Here is a 27,798-nt window from a genome sequence, read left to right on the forward strand (position 1 = left end):
CCCGGAAGCTGACTGCCTGGTAAATAGAGAGCACAATAAATGTTTGTTGAATAAATAAATGAATTGTGGGATGGTTACATCGCTGCCTTTAGTTAGGTCACATGATTGGCATCAGACACCACACAAAGGAGCCGTGTTGTTTAAGGACTGGTCAAAAGTGTAGATCCAACCTAACATAAGCATTTCAAGTTCCTCAGGCTTTGACTTTTTGCCTCATTCGGGAAAATGCCCTCTGCAAAGTGCCGTCAGGCTCTGCTGGGTTCGTGCATGAAGACAGCAAGTGAGCCAGCAGCTGATGGTATACCATTGCTTTTCACTCCGACCAGAGCCTTGCTCACAACTCGTGCTAACACTTCTCTCTTCATTGCAGGAAGCTTCAGAAATCCAGCCTTTTCACTCTGCTACTTGGATACAGCCCCCAAGCAGCTTGGCTGCTCTTCCCAACTTTTCCCTCTTTTCTGATTCATAAAGGCTAGCTGAAGTCATTTTTGTTTTATGAGTTTTTATATCTAATTAGTGTTGGAAAACAAAAATCTCAAACAAAACCTTGGGGAAGTTAAAAATGTTGCAAAGTTTTACAAAACCCTTTTCCTGTGATTATATTCTGTTTGTTTTTGAGACAGGGTCTTGCTCTGTCACCCAGGATGTAGGGCAATGGTGCAATTTTGGCTTACTGTGGCTTCGACCTCCCGGACTCGGTGATCCTCCCACCTCAGCCTCCTGAGTAACTGGGCATTTTATACCATAAAACTGGTGCTGATGCGATTATTTAAAATTACAAATCAAACCACTTCACTCTCCTAATTAAAGGCCTCCATTTTATGTTGTAATAATTTATCTTGAAATGCTTGTGGAAGGCTGGACTTACACTTTTGACAAGTCCTTAAACAACGGGTGTGCTCCACCATGCCCAGCTAATTTGTTTGTTTGTTTGTTTTTCAGAGATGAGGTCTTCCTATGTTTCCTGGACTGCTCTCCAACTCCTGGGCACAAGTGGCCCTCCTGCCTTGGCCTCCTAAATTGCTAGGATTGCAGGTGTGAGCCACTGTACCTGGCCTCCATTCTATTCCTAATTCCTTCTAAAATACTACATGGAAACCACAGTGAGGTTTTCCTCACTAAGTTACTCTTTTGAAGGCAGACGCTAATAACACCTGCTTTGAAACACCATCCTTCTGAGGTCCTCTGGGATGTTTTCTGAATGGTGGCCCTTGTTGCCATCTTAAAGGTCTAGTCAAGATAAAACATCATGTTCCTCTGGACAACCTGAATGGAGGGGGCAGCTTCATACCAGGGCCTGACAATCTTGCACATATCCACATAGACCACATAGGCAATGCCTGAACCACAGCTGATCTGAATCTTGGCAGAACACCTTGGTATCCTCCCAGAAGATGAGCGCAATGAGAGACTTGTAAGCAGCTACTGCAAGGCCATTTCCCACTCAGCTCTCTGTCTTCCAAAGAGACTGTCATGAGGCAGTTTCTCATTGCTTCCCGGGTTCCAGTGAGCCATTCTGCCTTAGCCACTTAGAGTACAGCCACAGGTTATAACAAGGCTTAGCTGCAGCATGGCATTGACCCCTCAGCAACCAGGTGTCCACAACGTATGCTGTAGTCATCCAGCCCCTTCTGTTTTGGTGTCGTCATTTTGGTATCTGAGATGACAGCTCATGGAGAGCTGGCACTTGCTTTTGCTTTCAATGTCTGTGTAAATAATAATATGTCTAAATTCAAAAAGGGCTCATTTCTTTACCAGCCAAATCTTTCAACCTTGTCTTGATACCAAACATCTGATTCATCAATTAATGGTAAAACAAACAAAACTACCAGACAGATACTACCTGGGTACCAGAAATATAGAGATTAATAAAATGAAGTCATGATTCCTTCTTTGTTTTTCCCTTTAAAAGAGATGGGGTCTCACTCTGTTGCCCAGGCTGGAGTGCAGTGGCGTAATCACAGCTTGCTGCAGCCTCAAACTCCTGGTAGGGATCCTCCCGCCTCAGCCTCCTAAAACGCTGGGATTACAGGTGTGAGCCACCATGTCCAGCTTGATTCCTTCTTTTAACATTACCATCTCTTATTAAGGAAATAAACAGCAACAACAGAAAAAAAACAAGTATTCACAAGGCAGTGTAGAGCGCTACTAGAGAAGAGCAGAATGCCTGTAAGGGCTCCTAAATGAGATGGTGTGCTGAGAGGGAAGGGAGGCACCCTGAAATGGAGGAAGCCAGCAAGAAGTTTTCAGGCTGGGCATGGTGGCCTGCACCTTTGGTCCCAGCTACTCAGGAGACTGAGTTGGGAGGATTGCTTGAACCTGAGGGGTTGAGGATGCAGTGAGCTATGATCGCATCACTGTACTTAAGCCTTGTGGACAGAGCAAGATCCTGATCAAAAAGAAAAAAAAAAAAGTGTTCACATTGGAAGGAAAGCATAGACCTTCAGATTTGGTGTTATCAGATTCCATCCAAGACTGATTTTTTTCTAGGCTTTGGAGCTCTCAATCCCCTTCAGCTCAAAAGTGTCTCCCTCTGGGCGCTTTCAGTACATTGCTTAAAGATTCCATTTTAGCTAGTAAGTATACAGTATGAGGAGTCTTTTGATTGCAAAACCTAACAGGCAAGCATTGTTAGCTTCCTACACAAAGTGCTTCCCCTTACTTCTAATACACTCCTGATTTTTTGGATGGAGAGCTGGGAGTGTGCCCAGCTGTAAGAATAAATTGTAATTGAGCTAAGCTATCCATGACCATTCTGCTTCCCTGTGCCAGATACTGCTTTGCCTTGCTGGCAGCGAGGAATGAGTATGTGATTCATTTCTGGTCCATGAGATATAAGGGGAAATAGTTTGTATCTTTGAAGAAATTTATCTAATTCATTTAAGTTGTCAGATTTATTGGCATAAAGTTCACAATTATTTCCTTAATATCTTTTAATGTCTAATACTACTAAATAGTTCCTTAATATCTTTTTAATATTTGTAGAGATGTCCCCTCTTTCATTCCTGACATTGCTAATTTCTGGTTTCTTTTTTCTTAATCAAGACTTCAAGTTTTGCGCGAGGCTTATCAATTTTATTAATTTTTCAAAGAATCAACTTTTGGCTTTGTTTATTTGTTTCATTATTCTCTATTTATGGAGTTCTTCTCTCTTAATAAAATTAACTGACAGCAAAATATGGCACTTTTGGCGGGGGGCAGATATTTCTGAGTTTTAGATTTGTGAAACGACCACCAAAATCATGATACAGAATAGTTCCATCATTCTGTAAAACTCCATCAAGTTGTACTCACGCCTTTGCCACATCCCTAATTCATGGCAACCATAGATTTGTCATCTGTCACAACAGTATTGACTTGTCCAGAATGTAATAAAAATGGAATCATAAGGTATGTAATCCCTTAAGGCTGGTTTCTTTCATTCATCATAATGCCTTTGAGATTCATCTATGTTGCCATACATATCAATAGTTGATTCCAGTGTATTTTTCACTTCAAAAATTTCTATTCGTTTCCTCTTTATATCTTCCATTTCTTTCCTGATATATATCCTTCCATTCATTCACCCTTACTTTCAAAGCATGGTTATAAAACTTGCCTTAAAGTTTTTTCTGTGAATCCTAATGTCTGTATCATCTAAGTGTTGGCATCACTTGATTTTTTTTTCTCTTGCAACTTGAGATATTCCTGGTTCTTTCTGTGCCTAGTAATTTTGCATTGTATCCTGCACATTTTCAATATTATGCTGTCAGATCCTGGGTATTATTTAAGTCGTAAGGAGAATGTTGATGTTTTTGTTTAACAGGCAAATGCCCTAATTAGGGTCAGATTGCGAGTTCTGATCTGCATTGTGTGGGCTGCAGTTTCAATGTCAGTTCAGGTTTCAAACATTTCCAGTTCAATTTGGGTCTTTGTGTGTGCCACCCAGTGGCCAATCTGGGGCCTAAGCGATAGTCTATCTTGTAGCTCAGTTCTCAATGCTTGTGATGTGCCAGTTAGGGTCAGCTCCACACATGTGCAGTTTAGAGGTGAGCAGACGGGCTCTTACAAAACTTTAGGGGATCTCACTTGATCTCCATCCTCTTTGCAATAACTTTATCACTTTTCTGGCTCCCTGGGGCCTCTCTTACCAGTTTTTCAGCTAGAAAGCTGAGGTTTTAGTTTCCTGGTTTAGTTCTGCTGTTTACTTCTCCCAACTGCATTCTGAATCCTGGTCCAAGCAGCCAGAGGACACAGAGAAAATAAAAGCAATGGGGATTTGCTCCATGCTTCTGGGACTAAAGCAGCTCTGTTCAGAACAAAGTATTCCTCTCCCTCTGAGTTTAAAGTGCCTTCCCACAACCTGGGTGACACAGTGAGGCCCTGTCTCTAAAATAAATAGATAATTAAATAAATTAATTTAATTAAATGCCTTCTCAAAGACTACTGCCATTGCAGTGCTGCTGATGCCAATGCTACTGTCATAGTATTCCTTGAAGACCGGGGTAGAAGAGAAAGGAAATAAAGCAAAAAATACTGTATGTGGGATTTCCCCATTCTCTCTGACGCTTAGAACCCCCCTTTCCTACTCCAAACTTTATTAGGGCAGGGATTTTTTTTTTTTAAAGCAGCTTCATTTTTGTTTCTTCCAATACTTTTGTTTTTCATTGTGATAAAATATATGTAACATAAAAATTGATCATTTTAACCATTTTAAGTGTACAATTCCTTAGGCCAGAAACAGAACTCTTATCTTGGAACTTTCTCTTCATTCTCGGTGTGCACTTCTGGGTTTCAAGCTGCCTTTGAGTCTAGGCAAAGAGATGCCAAGTGGAGAAGATAGTAAATTCAGTGCTAGTTTAGTAGATTTCAAATTCTGTCCTCCTTCCCCAATCTGCTTGCTGTCATTTACTTTGAAGAGTCCTCAGATTTTGTCCAAACTTTCCAATTAGTGTGAGAGATGGGGTCAGGAGGAGTGTGCTTACTCTATCTTCCCTGGAGTCAGAGCCTCTGTTCTTGTTTTTATCATTCTACGCCCCCTCCTACTTACTTGGCTTAAGTTGCTTTTTTGTTTTTTTTCCCCCTCGTTTATTAATGTGGATGATTAGATAATTGATTTTAAATATTTATTCTCTTCTAAAAAAGCTATTTGAAGGAATGGTACATCAGGGCTTCAGTCTTGCTTTCCTGTAGTTTTCTATTTTTTCCCTTCATATTTATCTGCTTAAAATCCTGCAGTTTTCATAGCTCTTTCCTCCACATGTATCAGCTTCATCTTCCAGCTGATGCAGCATTTCCTAGCATCGTAACCAGTCACAGTAACATGTGGGAATAGGACGATATCATCTTTTTTTTTTAGAAGAAAGCAAGCTTTTCCCAGAAGTCATGGGGCAGGCTTCTCCTGATGTCTCATTGGCCTGGATTGGGTGAAATACTCATTCCTAAACCAAAAGCAGGCAGGTGGAATTGTTTTTGTTTTGTTTTATTTTTATTTTTTCTTTTTAAAAAGATGGGGTCTTGCCTTGTTACCCAGCTGGTCTTGAACTCCTGAGCATAAGCAATCTTCTGGCCTCAGCCTCCCAAAGTGCTAGGATTACAGGTGTGAGCCACCATGCCTGGCCCACAGGTGGAATTGGATGATCATGATTGGCTTGGACTAATCATTTGGGGTAGAAAAAATATTAAGAAGTCAAACCGTAAAACCACCTAGGTAACAAGACTGGTAATAGCCAAAAAATAAAAAACAAAGTTTAATAGGCTGATCCAGTTCTGATGCAGCACATTAACATGTCCAACTGGAGATATTCTACCTAGAATCCTGACAACTACTTCTAAGATGGATAGAATTGAGCCTCCTAAGCTATATAGGAAAAGATACCAAATGTCTATGTGGTTGATCATTAACTATGACACTGGAGTTCCACACCTTATGCAAGCTGTCTCCCAATGTCATTGTCACCTTTGAATAAAAATGACACTTCAGTTGAAGACAAACCATTTAGACTCAAAGACAACTAAGATTAATACACCCAGACAATAATGTACATACATTGAGCAAAATCTCGAGAATCAGCAAAGTAATTAAACATATAGCTTTATACAAGAAAATAATTTTGAATCTAAGAAATTACAACCAATCTTTATGTTATTTCCTAGCCATTCAGGATCTGTGGCCTATATGATCCATTTGAACATTCTTCCAGGGCTCCTTAGATAATCTCATCATCCCCTGTCCTCAATGTTTAGTGGCAAAGGGAACATTATTTGGGCTTACAGTCAGTCCTTTCACCAAGGACATCTGGATTTTATCTTTCAGATTCTTTGCTTTTGAAAAACATTCATTCCACAAGATTTTTTTTTCTTTGCTAGAATATAAGCTTTATTATGGCAGGGATTATAAAAAAGTAGCTTCATTTTTGTTTCTTCCAATGCTTTTGTTTTTCATTGTGATAATACATACATAACAAAAATTTATCATTTTAACCATTTTTAAGTGTACAATTCAGTGGTATTAAGAACATTCATAATGTTATTCAACTATCACCACTCTACATTTCCAGAACTTTTTCATCATCTTAAACAGAAACCATGTATCCACAATTAACTTCCATTCCCCCTACCCTCTAGCCCCTGGTAATCATTATTTGACTTTATGTCTTTACAAATTTGCCTATTCTAGGTACCTCAAATAAGCAGAATCATATTTGTCTTTTCTTGTCTGGCTTATTTCACTTAGCATAGTGTTTTTAAGATTCATCCTTGTAGTATGTATCAGAATTTCATTTGTTTTTAGGGCTGAATAATACTCTCTTGTATGTCTATACCAAATTTTGTTTATTCATTCATATGTAGATGGTCATTTGCGTAGTTTCCACCTTTTGGTTATTTCAAATAATGCTGCTATGAACATTGGTATACAGATACCTGTTTGAGTCTCTGCTTTCAGATATTTTGAGTATATACATAGAAGTGGAATTACTGGATCATATGGGAATTTTGTTTAACTTTTTGAGGAAACACCAAACTGTTTTCCATAGCAGCTACACCATTTTACATTCCCAATGGCAATGCACAAAGGTTCCAATTTCTCCTCATCTTTTCCAATACCTGTTTCTTTTTAAAATAAATTACCATCCTAACGTTGTGAAGTGGTATCTCGTTGTGCTTTTGATTTGCATTTCCCTAATGATTAGTGACGTTGGACATCTTTTCGTGTGCTTATTGGCCATCTGTGTATCCTCTTTGGAGAAGTGTCTATTCATGACCTTTGCCCATTTTTGAAATTTCTGTTGTTGAGTTGGAGGGGTTCTTTATATATTCTAGATAGTAATCCCTTATCAGATACATAATTTTCAAGTATTTTTGTTCCACAAGTATTTGAGTGCCTATTATGGGCCACGTACTGTGCCAGATGCTTAGGAAACAATGGTAAATGAATGAGGCAGCTCATGCTCTCAAGCAACATGAAATAGTGAAGTCAATACAGAAATAGATATAATCTCTATTTAACAGGGCAAAAAGTTATCACATTGCTTCTCAAATGAGCAAAGGAAAATGTAGTTTATTTTTTATAACTGATAATCTTTTTTTCTTGAATCCCTGCCCCACTGGGTGGGTGGATGGGTGGGTGGTGAAAGAGCTGAATTAAATTGTTATATTTAGTTATTAATTATTAAATTGAATTATTCAGTCCATTTTAAGTTCAACTCCCTCTCATGGCTATTTCTCACTCTGCCCTTTTCTGCCATCTGCTTGAGAAGGTGAGGGGGGCGTACGTTCCCTGTGACGAGGTGGTGCTATGGATTGGGTGTTAGGTAGGCTTGCTGTTCTGATCTTCTCTGGTTTTATTCTGGGCAGCTGGTCTTCTGTGGTGCTTGCTCACCAAACCTGCGGCAACAAATCATCTGTTTGTTTTGGTTGGGCTGGGGATCAGTGTCTCTTCCTTGATGATTTGCCTCCACTTTGTTTCTAGGAAGAGCTATAGGTCCCCATTAAGCTCTGGTGGGCCCTGCAGCTCTTTGCTACAGGATCCACAAGGTTACTTGCTCAACTATTCCAACTTTCCAGCTCTATAGTCAGCTATTTTCCAAGGTTCCCACCAGGTACAGAAAACTGCCATATCTCTTTCAAGCCACATACTAGCTGACAGAGGCCATTTACCTAACATGGAATTGCCGTTTTTATGAGAGTTCAGTGTTGGAGCACCAGCAGTCTGTTCAACAATTTTCCTCCCAATGCACTCAATGGCAACGGGGCACAGCCCTCTCCCCTTGATTCTCCCCTAACCCCCTCCACAGTTCTGCAGGGGTTGGGCAACAGAGGTGAAAGGACACCCTGTGCCTGACCCTCTCATCCTCTCACTCACTCTTTCCAGGACTAGGAGAGCCTTAAAAATATTTCTTTTTGCTACTCTGTAACTTTTTCCACCCCAAGGTGTCATTTATTCTCTTCCTTGAAGCCATATTTGCAATTTAATACTTTAAAAATATTTTATTTCATGGGATAAATGTAATGGTAAGGATAAGAACAGACTGATACGCAATTAACATAAGAGTGTGGTGGTCCTCCCCAACCTACTCTTTGGGTGTTAGGGAAGTGGTACCTAAACTAAAACATGCAAAATACACAGGAATTAGGTAACATGCGAAAGCTAGATAGGCGTTCAAAAAGAGTACATGGAAAGGTCCAAAGGCTGGAGGACTTCTGACAATTCATAATGGCTGAAGCACAGAGGCAATGGCAAGAGCTGAAGCTGAAGTGGTAAGCTGTGGTCAGATCACAAAGAGCCTTAAAAATCTTGTTTAGCAGTTTTGACTTTATCCTAAAACAAGGGAAAGCCTATGTCTTAGACAGGAAAAGGGCATGATAAAATGTATGCCTTAGCAAGATTACTCTGGTTGAGAGATGAATGCATATGAAGAGGGCAAAGTTAAGGGTCACATAATTCCCCTCACTCAGAGACTGGCCACCATCTTGAATTTTGCCAGTGTGAGCTGGAAAAATATAGGGTAGGAGGGAGGGTCACAACAGCATATTTAAGTGTTAAAGGGATGGATGCAGAAGGAAGGCAGAGAGTGAAGAAATAGAAGAGAGGAAGAATGACTGGAAGCCAAGGCCTTTCAGAGGTGAGAATGCTGTGAGGCTCAGAGGGGAAAGACCCCTCTCTCATTCTCAGAAGAGGGAAAGGAAATGATGGATAAAGTGTAAATAATTTGGCAAATTTAGTCACAGGAACTTGTAAGAGTTCTTATCTTTTTTTCCTTTAATGCAGGAAGCAAAACATACTTGTCTGCTCATAAGGAGTAAGGTGACAAAGGATTAGTATGGCACACACGGTTGGCTAACCCAATGTCGTCCTCAACCCCCATCTGCCCTGCTTTCCCTCTAGAGGTTGAAAATGCTTTCCCTACCAGACACACTTGTAACAATGAAACATAAGCAAGATTTTGATAGGGTTTTTGGAAAGCTTTTTGCTTAGCTTGGCTGTCTTTGTCCTTTCTTCCTGACTTAATCCCAGTTCCTAGAGCTGTGACAGCTCTCTCGAAAATGGGACAAAATAGCATGAGGTAAAGCTAGACCTTCCAGCTGCTGACTAAGAGCCAGCAACCCACCTTCCAGATTTCGGGTTGAAAATTCCCATTTGTTTAAACCACCAAAGATGGATTTTGCAACCAGAAGCATTCCTAACACAGAAAGGCTTGCTGTGTTAAGCCACTGTTGTACGGACAGTGATGAACATTTGACTTGGTCCCTGAAGAGAATGGGAGTGGTAAACAAAAACAAAACCAAAAACAAACAAACCACAAAGGATTATTGGTAACCTTGAAGGCCCAGATAAAGTGAAAGCCATAAAACAATACCAATTTCATTTTGGAGTATTTACTATCCCTGAAAATTAATCAATATAATGGTTAATAATAAATGCTAATAAAATGCTAATTTTTAAAACCAAGGTTAGCTTAACTAATTCTCCTTTTATATAAACTAGTACCATTCACTCATTAGGATACCTACATAACTACGAAATTCAAAGTACACAGAAACACCCTTTAAAGATTCATCACAGACGATATGATTCACGCCACTTTCTGGTGAAGACATTCATATTATTCACAATAAAGAGAATGCAACCTTACAAAGTTGACAGCAGCACCAAGTGAAGATAGGTGCTTCCTTCAAAATACTTGATTTAGATTCTGCCATCTTATTCACACAGAACCTAAGAAACTCTTTCCGTATTTAAGCAGTAATTCACAATATACACATCTCTGAGGCATTTGTTGTTTCAACAGATGGTTAGTTCCTCTCTGTAATTACAAAGAGAATGAGCCCCAAATAAAAAGCATCCTACATTTTTAGTGACTCAAAATACACACAACTCAATATAAAATTCATATTCACTAGAGCTACAAATCATAATCACTATCAGAAAATTCTATAATAAAATGTACACTCACTTCTTCTACTAATCTTATATTTATCAGCATGGTAACTAAGTAGACTGTGGTAATTCCACATATTTGGAGCTCCTCTAAGCCAATTTCTGGAGATACTCCAGAAGATATGGTTGGATTTTCCAAGAATGAAATGTTTTACACTTTATGAGGAACCCAACCAGACAAAGAAGTTGACTATGAGTCTTTTCCCTTATTCCAAGGACTTTGATTTCTGATGCTTGCCTCCATATTGGGTAACTGTAACACCATGGAAAACACAACACATGTATTATTGTAGTAACATTACAGAGTTTTATCAAAAATCTCTGGAAAAGAGATAATTATGTTGTTTTTATACTGTCAGAATAATTTTAATAATGTATGATTCAGTAATTTTATTTTTCAACAGGGAATCTGGCTGAATTAAATACAGGTAAAACTTATAGCTACTCATATCCCATATATAAGCCAAATAAGATATCCCATAAATGTCTTAAAACTTATAAACTATAATGGTTAGGTTCAACAATTGTTTATAAGGGACTGCAGTGTACCCTTTACATTGAACTTCAGTGATTTGTCCATATGTACAAGAGCATCAAAACCAGGGTCTCATTTCATGACAGCATGTCTAGAAACTCATCTTACTAAGAATGCAGACGACTCTGAAAAGGTTGTCTTGTGATGCCTGAAACATATTCATAGCTGATTTGTGTCAGAAAAAGGGACATTGAAGCATTGTCATCAGCAGTTAAGGGCTTCCTCTAGTTAAGCTGTGGTACATTTCTCCATCACACACTGTACTTGCCAACACTTGTGGTACATCACTCGTTTGACAATTTCGTTCATTTCCCTTTTTTCTTTATATTAAGATGATCATCATCTTAATTACAGAAGCACCCACAGAATAATATTGTTATGAAAACATTCCTTGTTTAGCTGACTCCTTGTAGACATGCAGTCATTTTCATGTTTCCATTGACTTATTTCCAAGTTACATTGCAAAGGAGATTATTTTTTTCCAACATAGGAAATTCACTTGATATCAGTAGTATGGAGGCTCTTGTGTGCTTTCATAAGAGATTAAGGCCCTTTACTTCTCTGCCTCCTGAAAGTGACCTGGGACACTTCAGCCTAGTCTTGAAGTACATATTATTTTGGGCCTCTGCAATCCTATGTTCATATTTTGAATCTGGTAACAGAAGACAAAATAGGAATTTTATTATTTTATTTTATTTTATTTTAGAGACGGAGTCTCACTCCATCTCTGAGGCTGGAGTACAGTGGCGTGATCTCAGCTCACTGCAACCTCCGCCTCCCAGGTTCAAGCAATTTTCCTGCCTCAGCCTCCCAAGTAGCTGGGATTACAGGCGCATGCCGCCACGCCTGGCTAATTTTTTGAATTTTAGTAGAGACGGTGTTCACCATGTTGTCCAGGCTGGTCTTGAACTCCTGAGTTCAGGCAATCTCCCCGCCTTGGCCTCCCAAAGTGCTAGGATTACAGGCACGAGCCACCGCACCCAGCCAGGAATTTTTTTTGAGTGCTTTAATTTTTGGTCTTTAGAATTCTAGTGCTTAAGTTATGAAATGGAGGAGAATATCTATTTTTACACTGAGTAACTCAAACATTCCTTCTCAATGAGGGAAAAAACAACTTGTCTAAAAAGATATATACTAGTTCATTATATGTGTTAATAATGAAAATAGTAGAACATGTCTGAGAATGCCTTTTCAAGAGCTGTGTAGGGATGGAAATCTGAATTAAGCTTTGGAGTGGCAAACATCAGAACTGACACTGCATTAATAAGCAGGAAAGTAAATTATGCTGACATGAGATCTTCAACCTTCTCTCCTGTGGCTTTCATGGCTCTTGAAAGGAGTCTGGTGCTTACTAAGACCACTGATTTGTACTAAGGAGCGTTTGCACCTTGCGTCTTCCCTTGTGCTGAAATAGCTCTGAGTAAATGCTTTGATTCCCTCATGATACTTATGGGACTTCTTTTCTAATGTGTCTTTTCCTATGTCTAAAAAGATTCGAGTCCTGACGAAAGGCTTTGCCACAGTCATGACACTTGTAGGGCTTCTCACCAGTATGGGTTCATCGATGCTGAATCAGAATCGTGCTTTGGCTGAATGCCTTTGCACACTTGTCACATGCATAAGGTTTCTCTCCACTATGGATTCTCTGATGTAAAAAAAAGGGCTGAGCTCTGACTAAAGATTTTGCCACATTCATCACATTTGTGTTGTTTTTTCCGAGAAGGGTTTCCTTGTCTCCTTTCAAGCCTACCGTCTTGTTCATAGGTTGCTCTATATGTGGAACTCTGGGAGGCATTGATAAAAAGGATGTTAGAGACATCGCAGTGCAGTTCTATGCCTAAAGAAGTCTTCTGCCTTGCTGCGGATTTCACATTTGTAGTTTTGATGTCTTCATCTGAAATAGAAAAATGAATGTCATCAGGAAAGAGAAAGAATGATCCAAATGAAATATACATGATTATTGCTAGCATGTTTATAAAACAACACACAATGTGAAGGATGGAGAGTGTAAGACAAAATATTGAGAAGATTATATAAGACAAAGAGAAAGGTTTACATACTGAGGAGGCAGTCAACTACACTATAAAGATGAAAAGTTCTACGGAAAAGACAGAATAGGGAATAAGGATAAAAAGACATCAGAAACTAAGGAAAGTCTGGAAGGAAAGAAAGGGCTTAAAAAGAAGAAATGATTGGAGATCCAGAGAGATAGCTTGAAGGAGAGGAATCCAATGCGCCAGTGGGAGTAAGAAACAAGATTTAGTACTGGGGTATCAATAAACAAATAAAAGCTAAATAATCATAAAGGAATCAATAACTATACAAAGAAATGAGCTGAAGAAAGCCAAAGGGCCAAAAGGGAATGTGGAAAATAAAGTAAGAAAATATAAGTTAGGCAAATAAAGGGAAGAATATAGACTAGGATAACTAGTACCTCAAAAGATCAAGGGTAGCACAGTACCCATCGATGAAAAACCTCTATCCTGTATGGATGTTATATTACTGGTTGAATGGCTCTTTGTTGTATTATTTTGTATTACTTTTAACATCTATGAAAAATGTACATGGCTGCTTATGGGCTGCAGTCACTCAGGCGGCACACAAATCTGGCTTGATGCAGAGGGCCTTATGACTCAGGGTGCCTAAAGCTCCAGCAGAACTGCTAACTCAGATGTGAAAATGCCAGTGTAATGTGGATGCATTACCTGAAGAAATCACTTTAGTTATCCTCATGGTGGCATTCTAACTGAAGCTGCTGAAAGACAGGAGCTTAAAATGAGTTTATAAAAGCAAAGTACAACAGTTTTGGACATATCTGGGGACATGACTTGGCTGGAGCTGAAGTAATTATATAAATAAGATTAAAAGCAACCCAGAGAGGCACTGATGGTAAGTGATCCCCTGGGCCCTCTCAAGGCCTAATCAAAAGGATGGGGTGAGAAAGGTGGTCTGGGGAGAACAGTTAGTGATGGAGTGTGATACTGAATAAGAAAACTGAGTTGTTTTACTCTTTAGAATTTATTTCAAATGGATCTACCTGCTGTCTCTACAATCTCCTTAGAATCACCCAACATAAGCTCAAATCTTAACATAAGCCCTTCCCAATTCCTTCTTAATAACACACCCCATAGTTTCTGTGCCGTGTTCTCTTTCTTGCTGCAGCAAACTAAATAAACCTAACTTAAAAAAAAAAAAAAAACCTACATAAAAATCAAATCAAATCAAATCAAATGGGTCTAAATAGTTATTACAAAAGGAATTTAAAATTATTTATTGTATTTATTCACGAATGTGGTGTCTCAGTCCATTTTCTGTTGCTTAGAATACCTGAATTTGAGTAATTTATTTATAAAAAGAATTTCTTATAGTTATGGAGATTCAGAAGTCCAGAGTGGAGAGGTGCACCTGGTGAGAGCCTTCTTGCTGGTGGAGACCCTCTGAAGAGTTCTGAGGCAGTGAAGGGCATTTCACAGTGACGGGTCTGAGCATATTAACATGCCAACTCAGCCCTTTCTTCCTGTTCTTAAAAAGTTACCAGTTCTACTCCTATGATAACCCATGAACTCATTAATCCATGAATGAGTTAATCCATTCATGAGGGCAGGGGTGATAATCCAATTGCCTCTCAAAGGAATCACTTCTCAATACTGCCACACTTGGGATTAAGTTTCAACATCAGTTTTGGAGGACACAAATATTTAAACCATAGCATATGGCATACTCATTTATTGTTACTAGTTTAAGTGGAAATCATTTTATAAATGGTAAGGATTCTGTCTCAAATTCATTTTTGCTAGTTTATATTCCAAAGTGACCTCAATGATTAGTCGTTACTATCAAAATCCTGGCATCAATTAATACTTTACAGCACTGAGACCAAGATCATCTCCCAGAAGCTTTGATAAGACATGACTCAGTACCACAGAAATCATGTTGTGGCCTTAAGAAATGGTTCTATTATTCTATCACATGATGCTGGTTCTCTCTGCCACGTACTGCAAGATCCTGGACCTTTTGCATTCTGTTTCAAATTTCTATGAATCTTTAAAACAATGTAGGAAAGGCCTCCATGAGGACACTCACAGGTAGGATGTGGTTCTTGCCACACCTGGCTTTGAGGTTGATACTTCGGGAGTCACCGCCACACCAAGCTGCTGAGTCTGGGATGGTCTCCCTCTCTTTCCTGATGGAAAATACTTTTTCCTGAAAAGACTTTCACTTTTCTAAGTAAACTAAGACAATTTCTAGACTGGAGGTATTATGTGTCCCAGTATAAGCCTTCTGAGAGTCAGTACTTGCCAAGTTAGGGTAAGCAATGTTCTCTAAATCTTTCTAAATTACTGTATTTTCTTTGTGTAGTTTCTTATAAAAATTCCCTTGGAAAAACTCTAACCTTGCTTAGCTATCAGCCACTCCTGAACTATGGAAGCAGTGCTGGAGGGAGGGAAGGTGATGCTCCCAAGTAGGATTTCCCTCTTAATCTCTGGCTCCTATTTTATCCAGGATGATCATCTAGAAGGAAGGTCTCTGCTCAGACGTTGCTTCATCAGAGAGGCCTTCCTACCACTCTATATAATAAAATTCTATCCCCGCTATTCTGTTTACAGTAGCGTGGCCCTTTTATCAAATGAAATTTTACATTGAGTTCCAATATATAAAACAGATGAAAACACAGCTACTCTGGCTGAAGCAGGAGCAAGCAGTCACAACCCATAAGGCCTCTAACTCAGCCTTATTTCCACTTCTTACCTTCATCTAACCCCTTTACTCTTTGTTTTGTTTTTATTTTTTCTCCATAGCACTTATTTGTTTAGTATTTGCAATGGAAGAACAGATTGCTACACAGCTATTCTGGAGCACTTATAGAAAGCAGTGCAAAGATCAGTTGAGGCCAGTTGAGGATGTGAGGGAGTAGAGAAATGTATTCAAAGAATGTATGAGAACAAAGTCACCTTAGCAGCAATATGGGCAATTTTGCTACTAGATCCCACCAGTAACTGAGCAGTCATATAGGAAATGATGATGAGGATCAGTGGTCTCTGGGCTGTGTACCTTGGGGTCCCACAGACAAGCCTCGGGGGCTGCCTGAAGATAAAAGGGCTACTTTAAAAAGGCATGAAAACCCTGATGAGATGTCAGGGATTTAATATCTAAAGATTTTATAAGAATCTCTGAAAAAGAAGAACAGAATACTGAAGATCTTCATTTAGTAGGACAAATAACAGAAGTTTCCACAGTAAGAAGATGACAGCGGGAGATTTGAGGCCTCTTGCATAAATCAGCCGAAATGTGTGTGGTGAGCAGAGGGGCCCTACACCTTCCATCATGAACTGAATCCTGCCCCCTCATCATGCGGTCTTAAGGACTGAAGCTCCCATGATGCTCCCTGGAGCTACTTCTTCACGGGCATGAGCTGGCTACTTGGCAATTCCTCAGTGATTTCTGAAGGTGCTAGCTTCTCTGCAATCATGTCCTTCCTTTGTCCAAAAAAGACCTAAAAACAGGAATAACTGAGGCTGAAGAACACCATGAGATTGGGACTTGAGGATAAAATGACAGAGAATAAACTATGCAAAAACTATCATGGACACAGGAAAAGGGAGGTAAAAAGTAGAGCCACCTTCTATTTGCTGGGACACCCATTAGTACTTTCACCCCTACACATCAAGTTGTGCTGACTGGGAATACAGTTTGAGAGCTCTACGCCCAATGATGTGCCAGCACTCTTGACTCAGCCTGGGGCTTCATCTCCACAGGAATCCTTCTTACCTGCTCTGGTCCATCAAGCTCTCTCTCCACATCCTCCAGCATAGTCACAGCTTCCTCTCCATTCTCTGGATGATGCTTCTGCACCCAGGCCTGTAGCTCTTTTGGGAGGATGGCCAGAACTGCTCCAGCACCAGCAGCTCCAGGATCTGCTCCTTGGTGTGCACCTCCGGCCTCAGCCAGAGATGACAAAGTTCCCGGAGTCGGCTCAGAGTCTCCCGGGGCCAAGGTGAATCCTGGTAGCCAAACTGCCTGAACTGCTGGTGGAAGGTCTCTGGGCTGTAGCTGCTGCTCCAATGGAGGTTAGAGTCCAGATCACAGGTCTGTTCTTCCTCTTCCATCTTCACTGTCAGAATCCCATTACACTCCTCTGAAATTTGTGTTAGGAGTGATGATGACTTTCCCAATTTTGCAGACATTTTGACAGACAGATAGCTCAGTACTGTTGGGCTTTAATCCTCAAGGAAGTAAAGCTCTCCTTATGGACACTCCTTAAATATGATTAAAGAAACAAGTGGAAAGAAGACAAAAGACAAATGCTTCTTACAACAAAACAACTAAGATTAGAAACATAAGACTGTATAGGAAATACTGACCTTAGTCTTAACAGAAATCATGCTTTTATTTATTTATTTATTTTTTGAGATGGAGTCTTGCTCTGTTACCCAGGCTGGAGTGCAGTGGTGTGATCTCAGCTCACTGCAACCTCTGCCTCCTGGATTCAAGTGATTCTCGTGCTTCAGTGTCCTAAGTAGCTGGGACTACAGGTACCCGCCACCACGCCTGGCTAATTTTTGTATTTTCAGTAGAGACGGGTTTCACCATGTTGGCCAGGCTACTCTCGAACTCCTGACCTCAGGTGATCCACCTGCCTCCTGAAGTGCTGGGAGTACAGGCATGAGCCACCACACCTGGCCCAGAAAACATGCTTTTGAAGAATACTTCTTTAAGAGAACCAAATAGCTAAGACTCATTAATTCGTATGCATAAGCGATTCACAACTCATTCTGAAAACCATGCCCACAAGGCTACTGAGTATTACAATAAGAGATCACCCAGGATTGCATAGAAGTTCTCAGATAATGGAAATAAGGGAAGCCTGAGAAATGCTATGACTCTGGAGCCAGTTCAAAGAGCCAATCAGTTTTCAGTTTGCTGCAAAGAGCTCAAAGAAATAGTCTCATGAGGGAAATACTTTCAGCTTTTACTGTTAAAACATTACTTCCACATTAAAGGAACCATTCCAACAAAACAAAACAAAACAAAACCCAATCAGCTGGGCACTGTGCTTGTGCCTGAAATCCCAGCACTTTGGGAAGCCGAGGTGGGAGATGGGAGGATCACCTGAACCTAGGAGCTTGGGACCAGCCTGTGCAACACAGTAGGATCCCATCTCTATTAAAAAATAAATAAATAATAAGAAAAAAGAAAAACAACAACAACAAAGGCAACCGCACATTCCTTTATCTGAATGTATTTCCATTTTTTTCCATATCCATATTATTTACTTAACTATGTATTTTAAAATACTTAGGTTGTTTCTAATTTCACTATTATAATTAATGCTGGGAGGCACATCTTTATGAATATACGATTTTTCTCCTTTCAAAGTATTTCTTTCAAGCATGTCCCAAGCCTCTGCTTGCTGAGGATCAAAGGAGAATAGCAAATTCTGTCTTGCTATGTATTATCAAAATATTGCAAAAAAGACTGTATCAATTCACAATACCATCACAATCATAGTGACTCGTGAGGGCAACGATTTCTTCAAGTATTATTAGCTCGTTAGCAACAAAGGGGTGGGGATGGCACTTCTCTTTGTATCATTTTACTCTTAAGTATCATCAGTAACTAATCGCATTTTTTTGTTGTTGTTGTTTTGGGTTTTTTTTTGAGACAGTCTGGCTCTGTTGCCCAGACTGGAGTACAGTGCCGGGATCTTGGCTCACTGCAGCCTCTGCCTTCCGGGTTCAAGTGATTCTCCTGCCTCAGCCTCCCAAGTAGCTGGGATTATAGACGTGTACCATCACGCCTGGCTAATTTTTATAATTTTAGTAGAGACGGGCTTTCACATGTTGGCCAGGCTGGTCTCAAACTCCTGACCTCAGGTGATCCATCTGCCTGGGCCTCCCAAAGTGCTGGGAGTATAGGCGTGAGCCACCGCACCCGGGCTAATCACATTTTTTAAATTGGGCAGGAGGTATATAACAGTGTTTGTACAACTTCAGCAAATGATGACTACTTTAAAAATCTTACGTGCCCCTCCATCTTCCCTTGTTATGTATCCTGCCATTTGATTTTTTTTCTCACTTCAAGTACTGTTCTAGGTACTGAAGAAACACCAGTGTCCTGTATAAAGCCTGTGAGTTCATAAAGCTTGTTACCAAATAAACGATACAACTTTACACAATGATGTGCTATGAAACAAACAATAGCAGACACACATATTAATATAATTTACTATGTGCCAAGCACTGTTTTAAACACCTTAGTAAAAATATACAAAGGTTAAATCCTCATAAAAGTTCTAGATTATTTTTACCCCCATGTTGTAGATGGGGAGGCAGTCACAGCAAAGCCAGATACTCTGACCAAAGGCAAAGCTGGGGTCTGAATCCAGGCCGTCCACACTTATCCATGGTGCTGTGTGGTTAAGAGGCCATAGGCAGCAGGGGCCCCTGGGGCGACCACTGCGCGTTTTCTCTGCGCAGAGGAGGAAGCGGCGGCAGGCAGCCGCACTCCCAGATGAAGAGGGGCCGGAAGAGTCTGAGGAACGAGACCCGAGAGGTGGGAAAGGTTGAGGTCACCGCTTTGGAGCCGTCAGGTACCCTAAGGGATATATGAGGGACCCCGGGGGTAAAGCAGCCTCTGGAAGAGAGGGGCCGCCCTGTCACTTCAGCGCCAGGCGCAGAATCTGGGCTAAACCTGAGAGGGGGGAAGGAACCCCCGACACCGCACGACGGCCAGAAAGAACTGGGTCCGCGGCGGGGAGGCTTCGGTCAAAGCCTGGGACGCAGGGGTCTTTCCGCCGGGGACGCCGCTCTTGGCGCCACCCTGCTGTGGCGGGAGGGCTACGGGAGGGCTGACTTCCGACAGTCTCCGGACCTCCCGGCCTCCCAGGCTGGGAACCGCCGGGGCGAAGCGGCAGGTGGCACGTGGGGCCGACGGGCGGCGCGTGGGGCCGGCAGGGGGCGTGGGTTCAGCTGGGAGGGCAGGCGCCGGGGTCCGCCGGGGAAGGACGAGGGGAAGGGGTGCGCGGACTCCCGGGCAGACAGCGATGTGGGGGCAGCGGCGGGGAGGGGCTTGGGGATCTGGGACTGTGTAGAGGGTGCTGTACTGGCGCGCGGAGGAAGGGGTGGCGCCGAGTCCGCCGTCGCCTCTCCGCGTCCCCCTTCCACCGCCCGGGGACCGCCGCTTCTGACCGCGGCCTGGGGGCCCTAAAGAGGCCTCGGGTCTCACCTCCCGGCAGAGAAGCGCCCACCCACACACCGTCGGGGAGAAACCGGGGAACTGCAAGGTGCGCAACAGCTTCCGGTTCTGGCGGCGGGTGGGGGCGGGGCCCGGAACGCTGGGACGTTGCCACGGAGACGAGCCGCCGCAGCCGCGCACTTAGGGGAGAGAGAACTGGGAGGCTCGACGGGTGAGAATCCAGCTGCTCTGCTCAGCGTTCGGTTCAGTAAACTAGCATTGTTGCTTCGGAAGGTACTTTTGCTTACATTATTCATTTACTCCGATAACTCAGTAAGGTTATTCCCATTTTACAGAAAATAAACTCAAATGTCCTGTGAGTTGCCAAGGATTACAGAGAGGGGCAAATGCTGTGCTGTCTACCACTGAGTACAATCCCCAATACCATTCCCACTCCTGAAGTGGTTACACTCCAAGTACTGACGGTTTAAGGGACGGGTTTGACATACGCAACCCCCACGCTTTCACAGGAGAACACAATGGCCCTTGAAAAAGTGAGAACTGACCCACGTAAAATTTGTCACAATACATACACATTTATTTCCTCAGATAATCTTAACCGCAATTGAAAAATAAGTTTGAGGCCGGGCGCGGTGGCTCATGCTTGTAATCCCAGCACTTTGGGAGGTCGATATCAGCGGATCACATGAGCCAGGGAGTTCGAGACCAGCCTCGGCAACATGGCTAAACCCCATCTCTACAAAAAATACAAAAATTAGCCGAATGTAGAGACGCATGCCTGTAGTCCCCGCTACTTGGGAGGCTGAGGGGTGAGGATCACCTGAATCTGGGGAGATGGAGACTTCTGTGAGTCATGATTGTGCCACTGCACTCCAGCCTGGGCTGCAAAGTGAGACCGTCTCAAAAAAATAAAAATAAAAATAAATTTGAGCCTAAATGCACCACAGCCCCACCCTGTGACTTCCTCCTCTAGCCCCTTTCCCGAGGGACTCCTGGAAAATGTACTTTACTCGTAACTGAGGAATTAGGGAGAGGACAGAGATGCTTGAAAAGCACTTGTTAATTAATAAACAACAATAACAAAAAATCTCTTTTCGTATGACGCCCCCCCAATAGTATGTTAGTACTGGAATCTGAAGTGAAGAAAGAAGAGGCTGGTTTACTCAGTCTATGACGCCAGGGGACTAGGGAGAGGTTTGGATCCCAATTAACGTACAATAAAACTAAATTTGAAGAAATTCTTGCTTCAAACAAGGGGCTTTTACAGGATAAGACTTTTCGCTGAGGCAGCTGCCAACACAAATAGCAAACAGCCCAAAAGTGCCAGTGGGAATGTGTTTCTGGCGCTGGTGGGTAGGGTAGGTTAAATGACTCACGTCAGTGGATAATTTGAAACAAGGGCAAGGCTTGGCAGTGGCGTGAAGTAACAGGAGATAATTTAAGGAGAATATGAACGACATTCAAAAGCTTCAAGGAGAAGGAGGAACTGTGGGATGTGGCAAGAGGTCAGGGATGATGAATTCATGGATATGGTCCACCAAACAGTCAGATATCAGAGGCCAAAGTTAACAACAACAACAACAAAAAGGGAGCAGACATAAAAGATTGATTAGAAAAGTTTCACAGTCAGGTAGCTAGAGCAAGAACAGGTTTTTGTTTGCTGTTTTAATTTTTTTTTTAATGTTTGGGGGTAAAGTGAAAAGAAATTAGCAGCAATAAAGTCCCAGTAGAGTGAGCACCTACTATATACCAGTAGTATGGTAAACACGGGGAATTCAATGGTAAAATGTAGATTCTTGCCCTTTAGGGGCTAATACACTAATTAAAGAGAAAGATGTATAAATGGACATTTCTAAACAATGTGGCAACATTCTGATGGAGATAACTGCAGGATACTATAAAAGCACAAAGAGAGGGCGGTCCTGGGAGAAACTGGGATTGGAGTTGATGGAGAAGGCTGGGATTGGAGTTGATGGAGAAGGCTGGTGTTGACACATTTGAGACTGAGGTACCAGTGTGGGATGTTGTTTAGATTTGCTGGATTAAAGGACAGTGGGATAAGTGGCTGAGGATGAGGCTGAAGAGGCAAACAGCAGCCTATTTTGAAAGCATTTGACAGGCGGAGTAAAGGGCTATGAACTAAGGTTTTAAGCAGAAACTTGAGTTAGTGGCATGTGCACATCTGCAATTCAGGTAGGGCTCTCTGATAGTAACATGAAGGATAGATTTGAAGGGAGGCAAAACTCAAGACAGGGTGACCAGCCCTGAAGCTGTTGCAAAGATCCAGGCTGCAGCTGGTGAAGGTCTGAACTAGCACAGAGGGGACGAGAATGGGGGCAGATTCTGGAAACACTTGGGAGGCTGGTGCTTGCTTAGATGGAAGACTGACAGATGATTGGGTACATAATGTGTCATTCAGGAAAGTTAGACAACGGAGTATGTTTGACAATGGCTTATGTGGACATTTGAGGGGAGTTTTGGGTAGACTGGATCAGAAGCTGAATGGGATGCTATCATCAATAACTCTGCACATAATTGGACATTTTGTGTGATCATGTGAAAATAAATATCAAATCTGAATGCTTCCCTTATATAGGTATATAAAGATCTCTATGACTTTTATGAACCATTTCTAAGGCAATGACTCTACAATGACATTATAGAGACATTTATTTCTCAACTTTGTACTCTTCTTCACCACTCCCTTCATCCCAACATATTTGCTGTCCACCTGGGTAGAAGCTTTTAGGGGCATGGATCTGTGTCTGTCTAAACACATAACCCTTGTTTTCTTTGATCAGAGGTGCATGAAGCAGATATATTATATACAGCTGCCATGTTTCTATAGGATAAGGAATTAGAAAGTTAAAAAAATTAGGTTGGCTCAAGCATGGTGGCTCATGCCTGTAATCCCAGCACTTTGGGAGGTCAAGGTGGGAGGATTGCCTGAGCCCAGGAGTTCAAGATAGCCTGGACAACATGGCAAAAACCCATGTCCACAGAAAAAAAAATACAAAAATTAGCTGGGCATAATGGCATGCACCTTTAGTCTCAGTTTCTTGGGAGGCTGAGATGGGAGAATCACTTGAGCCCAGGAAGTCAAGGCTGCAGTGAGCCACGATCACTCCATTACACTCCAACGTGGGCAACAGAATGAGACACTGTCTCAAAAAAAAAAAAAAAAAAAAAAAAAGAAAGAAACTTAGGTTTATAAACACTGCATGTTCTCACTTATAAGTGAGAGCTAAACATTGAGTACACATGGACACAAAGAGGGGAATAATAGACACTAGGGTCTACATGAGTGGGAGGAGGGGGGGATTCAAAAACTACCCACTATGCCTATTACCTGGGTGATGAAATAATATGTACACCAAACCCCCATGTAATTTATCTGTATAACAAGCCTCCACATGTACTCCTGAAACTGAAATAAAAAATTAACAAAAATAAAAACTTTAAAATTAAAAAAAAAAAAAGAAATTTAGATTTAGCAATAAAAAGCAATTTGCCTACAATGGAACTATGGTTTCCAAGCAAGTGGTGGATGGGGTTTATGTGTAGGAGTCCAAGTGTGGGTACACACTTGTCAACGTGAAATAATAAAAGGGTCAGAATCCAATTTTAAAGAGTTTATTCAAGCAAAAAGCTGGGAATAACCATTCTGGGACACACAGACTCCAGAGAAATGGGATCAGTGCTCCAAAGTTAAAAGTTAAATCTTGCTAATATAGGAAGAAGACAAAGAAATTTATCAGGATTACAACATTTTCTATACAAGGCTGGCTTAATAGTTTCAACAAATTAATTAGTCACAGTTTGTTTTCTTTTCCATACAGCTTGTTTTCTTTATAGTTGGTTTTCATTTCCTTTCCAATTTAAAAGAGTGTATTTAACATTCTATCTTAAGGCAATGTGATAGTCAAGAAGTCTGTGTGTGAGAAAGGTAAGAGAAAGGTGAATCTATAATAAAGGCCAACAGTGGAGAGGGAAGGGGTCTTCCCTTTGGCCATATATAACATTTTACAAAACAATGCAGGTAAGGGAAAAGGCTTCATCTGTAATCAGAGAAACAGAAGGTTATAGCTCCCTAGTTTATAGGTGCCTATCATGTGACTCAGGATCAGTAATAACATTCCTCCAAGTCCTAAAATAATTTAGAGTTCCAGCAGCTTAGATTTCAAATGACTTTTTTTCCACAGAGTGAACAGATATGAGAGTTTGTATGAGGGAACTAGGGGAGCTATCGCTCCCTTGGTGGAAGACGTGAATAAAGTATCAAGCTGGGAAAACAGTTAAGGAAGTGTATTAGTCTGTTTTCACACTGTTGATAAAGACATACCTGAGACTGGCAATTTACAAAAGGAAGAGGTTTAGTTGGACTTGTGGTTCCACATGACTGGGGAGGCCTCACAATCATGGCAGAAGGCAAAGAGGAGCCAGTTGTATCTTACGTGGATGGCGGCAGGTAAGAAAAAAGAGAGCTTGTGCAGAGAAACTCCTGTTTTTAAAACCATCAGATCTAACGAGACCCATTCCCTACCATGAGAACAGCACGGGAAAGACCCGCCCCCATGCTTCAGTCATCTCCCAGCGGGGCCCTCCCACAACATGTGGGGATTATGGGAGCTACAAAATGAGATTTGGGTGGGGACACAAAGCCAAACTATATCAGGAAGTATCCCAAACTGAGTTCATCTTCTCTCCCCTTCACCCTCAATAAGCCAAATTCCTTGCTTTGATAGTGAAACTGCTGTTAGCTCTATGTTCCAGGCAGTAAGTCTTAGGAGTCATCTTAGACGTTTTTCTTCCCCTTGTTTATGAAATCCAATGTGGTCCTAAAGTCAACAGACAAACCTGGGTTCACTCCCCAACTCTGCCACAAGCTACTGTGGGTTAAGTCCTAAAATTCTCTAATCCTCATTTCCTGATTATAAAATTGGGATCATAATAATCTGAAGATTAAATGAAATATTGTAGATAAAGCTCCCCAGGTGATCCCGATGGGCACCTGTATTAGTTTCCTGTGGCCGCTGCAACAAATTATCACAAATCTGGTGACTTAAAACAACAAATATATTTCCTCACAGTTCTAAAAGACAGAAGTCAGAAACCCATTTCACTGGGCTTAAAGTGTCAGCATGCAGGGCAGTCCTCCTTCTGGAGGCTCTAGAGGAGAATTCATTCCTTTCTTCCTCCAGCATTTTTTGGCTGCCAGCATTCCTTGGCTTCTGGCTGCATCACTCCAATCTTCAAGGCCAACATCTTTAAATCTCCCTCTACCTCCTTTTCATAAGGATGCACGTGGTTGCATTTAGGGCCCACCCAGATAATCCAGAATAATCTATCCATCACAAGACCCTTAATTTAAATACATCTGCAAAGTCTCTTTTTCCAAATGAGGTAACATTGGTAAATGTGATGTAAACATTTGTAAATGTTCCAGGAATTAAGACGTGATACCGTTTGGGGCCATTTTTTTAACCTACCACAGCAGTCAAGGGGGAGAGTCTCCATATTTACTAAAGAATTGTCTCAAAAAAAAAAAAAATCTTTGAGAAGACAAGCATTTGAGAGGAATTTTAACCCATGATCTGTGGCTCTTTGTGTACCCAATGTGGTAACCACTAGACACCTGTGGCTAATTACATTTTAATTTTAATTAATTAAAATTAGAAATTCAGTTCCTCAGTCACACTTGTCACAGTTCAAATGCTCACTAGCCTCATGTGGCTAGTGGTTCCCATAATGGACAGCACACGTATAGAACATTTTCATCAGCACAGAAAGCTCTAACGGACATTGCTGGGTACCTCTCAAAATATGTATTTCTAGGTGCATATGTGCATTTTTCTTGGGGCAGGGTCTAACAGAAGACACAAGCTATAAATCTTGACAATGACCAGTCTGACAATGACCAGCTCATTGTTTTAAAATTGAATTGGTTGTTAACTTTTAAGTTTTGATTTAGGACATTAAAAAGAAAAACAAACTACAAGGCCAGAGAATCGCTTGGGCCCAGAAGGTTGAGACCAGCTTGGGGAACATAGGGGGACCCCCCTCATCTCTACAAAAAATTAAAAAATTAACCAAGGGTGGTGGCACGTGCCTGTAGTACCAGCTACTCAGGAGGCTGAGATGGGAAAATCTCTTGATGTAATTAGTCCTGCTAGCTTCTGCTAGCTTAGTCAAAGCTTTGTCATCTGAGTTAGACTGTGTGAAGGTGGCAGTGGTGCAGGTCTCCTTGTGGACTAGATACCCCAATCTTGCCTCCCCCTTGACAATGCAGTAAGGACCCCCTATCTTATGACACAGGGCAGGAGGGAAGACGGACAGCTCTACAGGATCCACATCATGTGCAGTCCCCACCAACTGAGGCTTTTCATTCTCCACCAAGGTGGTGACAGTGTTAACCCTGCTGGAAGGACAGGTGGCCTCTTAGTGGAGACATCCCCTTTGCTGGCAACTGTCTTATCAGCCCACGACAACAGCCTCTGCTTCTCTTGCTTTGTCTCTGGTCTGTACTTGTGGGCCAGCCCAAGCAGTTAAGGAGCTCACTGGCAGTCTGAAGTCTGGGTAAACTAGTTAATCACAGGAGGCATCTTCTGCTGCTCATAGGGTATATAGCCCTTTGCCGCTGCAATCAGATATAGCTGGGCCATTTGACAAAGCAAGTGAGGTCCCTTTGGGGCTGAATGTCCTCTCCAGTGCCAAAATTCTTAGGCCTTTTCCCAAACAAGGGATTTACTACCTTCTTAGCCTCCTGCTTCTTTAAGACAGCAGAGGCTGGGGCCATTCTTCTTCCCCTTGGCCTTTTCCTTTGACATCTTGGGCAGCTGGAGAAAGAAAGGAAAGGGAATTCTCTTCTCCATCTTCTGAACACCGCTGACTGTTCCTCTTGTTCTGCAACCTCACATATTATTAGCGTTCTCCACTGTTCTGCCTTTAGTTCCTGCACTTTTCATGCCATAGGCTCTCTGTGGCTACCTTATCTATAGCCACCTATGAGGTTTCAACTACCATATCTAAAGTAATTAGTTCCAACCTATATCTTGAGCCTCACCTGTTTTTTGAATCTCTTCTCCATAGAGTTGACTGCTACTAAACGTAATTGCTTGTTTCCCGACACCCTACACTGATCATGAATTATTCCTCCCTTTCCCTCTACCTACCCCTTTTCTCCTGTATCTTCTATCTTCTGGACTAGCACTGCCATTCACCCATTCTCTCTAACAGAAATTTGGGATCTTCTATGATGCGTCTATTTCACTCATGTACATGTTAGGCAGGGTCTGCATCTCATTTATCCTTGTGTTGTCTATGTCTATGCTCCATAAAAACATAATAAAAAAAGGAGAGGAACAAATTGATAAAAGAATCAGTTTGCTTATAGCAATGGGCTTATGAGAGTGGACTCGAAACAAGAAGATGTGAAGTTTGATTCATATTCATAATGGGAGCCCGGGGTAACATAGGAAGGAAATGAAGGATGAGGTCAAAATGTTAAATCTGAAATTTAACAAAGATGATTCAGACAGATTTAAAGGCATAGTTACCAAAGAAGACAGATAATCCATGAGGAAGATGTACTTTGGAATAAAAAGCACAATGGGGCCAGGTGCAGTGGCTCATGCCTATAATCCTAGAA

The 27,798-nt window shown here is 41.5% G+C and overlaps 1 protein-coding gene and 3 long non-coding RNA genes across 5 annotated transcripts in view; 3 read left to right on the forward strand and 1 right to left on the reverse strand.

Moving 5' to 3' along the window:
• The first annotated feature begins 5 nt into the window (after positions 1-5).
• LOC103879670 lies at positions 6-1,170 on the forward strand. 2 transcript variants are annotated; one of them, XR_002518677.2, is made up of 2 exons: positions 6-298; positions 943-1,170. It is a non-coding gene; the product is annotated as an uncharacterized LOC103879670 (long non-coding RNA). The 2 variants fall into 2 exon arrangements; XR_640402.3 differs by lacking the exon at positions 943-1,170 and adding an exon at positions 371-485.
• A 6,082-nt stretch (positions 1,171-7,252) lies between these two features.
• Positions 7,253-17,389, reverse strand: ZNF396 (zinc finger protein 396). The gene is given in 6 exon segments (XM_031658785.1): positions 7,253-11,607; positions 12,504-12,612; positions 12,614-12,849; positions 16,287-16,449; positions 16,725-16,840; positions 16,843-17,389. Coding segments are annotated over 6 exon segments (1,041 nt in total). The 5' UTR covers positions 17,141-17,389; the 3' UTR covers positions 7,253-11,488.
• A 2,046-nt stretch (positions 17,390-19,435) lies between these two features.
• LOC116271465 overlaps positions 19,436-27,798 on the forward strand; it is a 95,137-nt gene continuing 86,774 nt past the window's right edge. The window contains exon 1 of the long non-coding RNA XR_004180053.1: positions 19,436-19,545. This is a non-coding gene — a long non-coding RNA (uncharacterized LOC116271465). The remainder of the gene's footprint in view (positions 19,546-27,798) is intronic.
• Positions 20,012-27,798, forward strand: part of LOC110741794 — a 58,818-nt gene continuing 51,031 nt past the window's right edge. The window contains exon 1 of the long non-coding RNA XR_002518680.2: positions 20,012-20,423. This is a non-coding gene — a long non-coding RNA (uncharacterized LOC110741794). The remainder of the gene's footprint in view (positions 20,424-27,798) is intronic.

This window comes from Papio anubis, chromosome 19, assembly GCF_008728515.1.
Source record: "Papio anubis isolate 15944 chromosome 19, Panubis1.0, whole genome shotgun sequence".
Classification (NCBI taxonomy): Eukaryota; Metazoa; Chordata; class Mammalia; order Primates; family Cercopithecidae; genus Papio; species Papio anubis.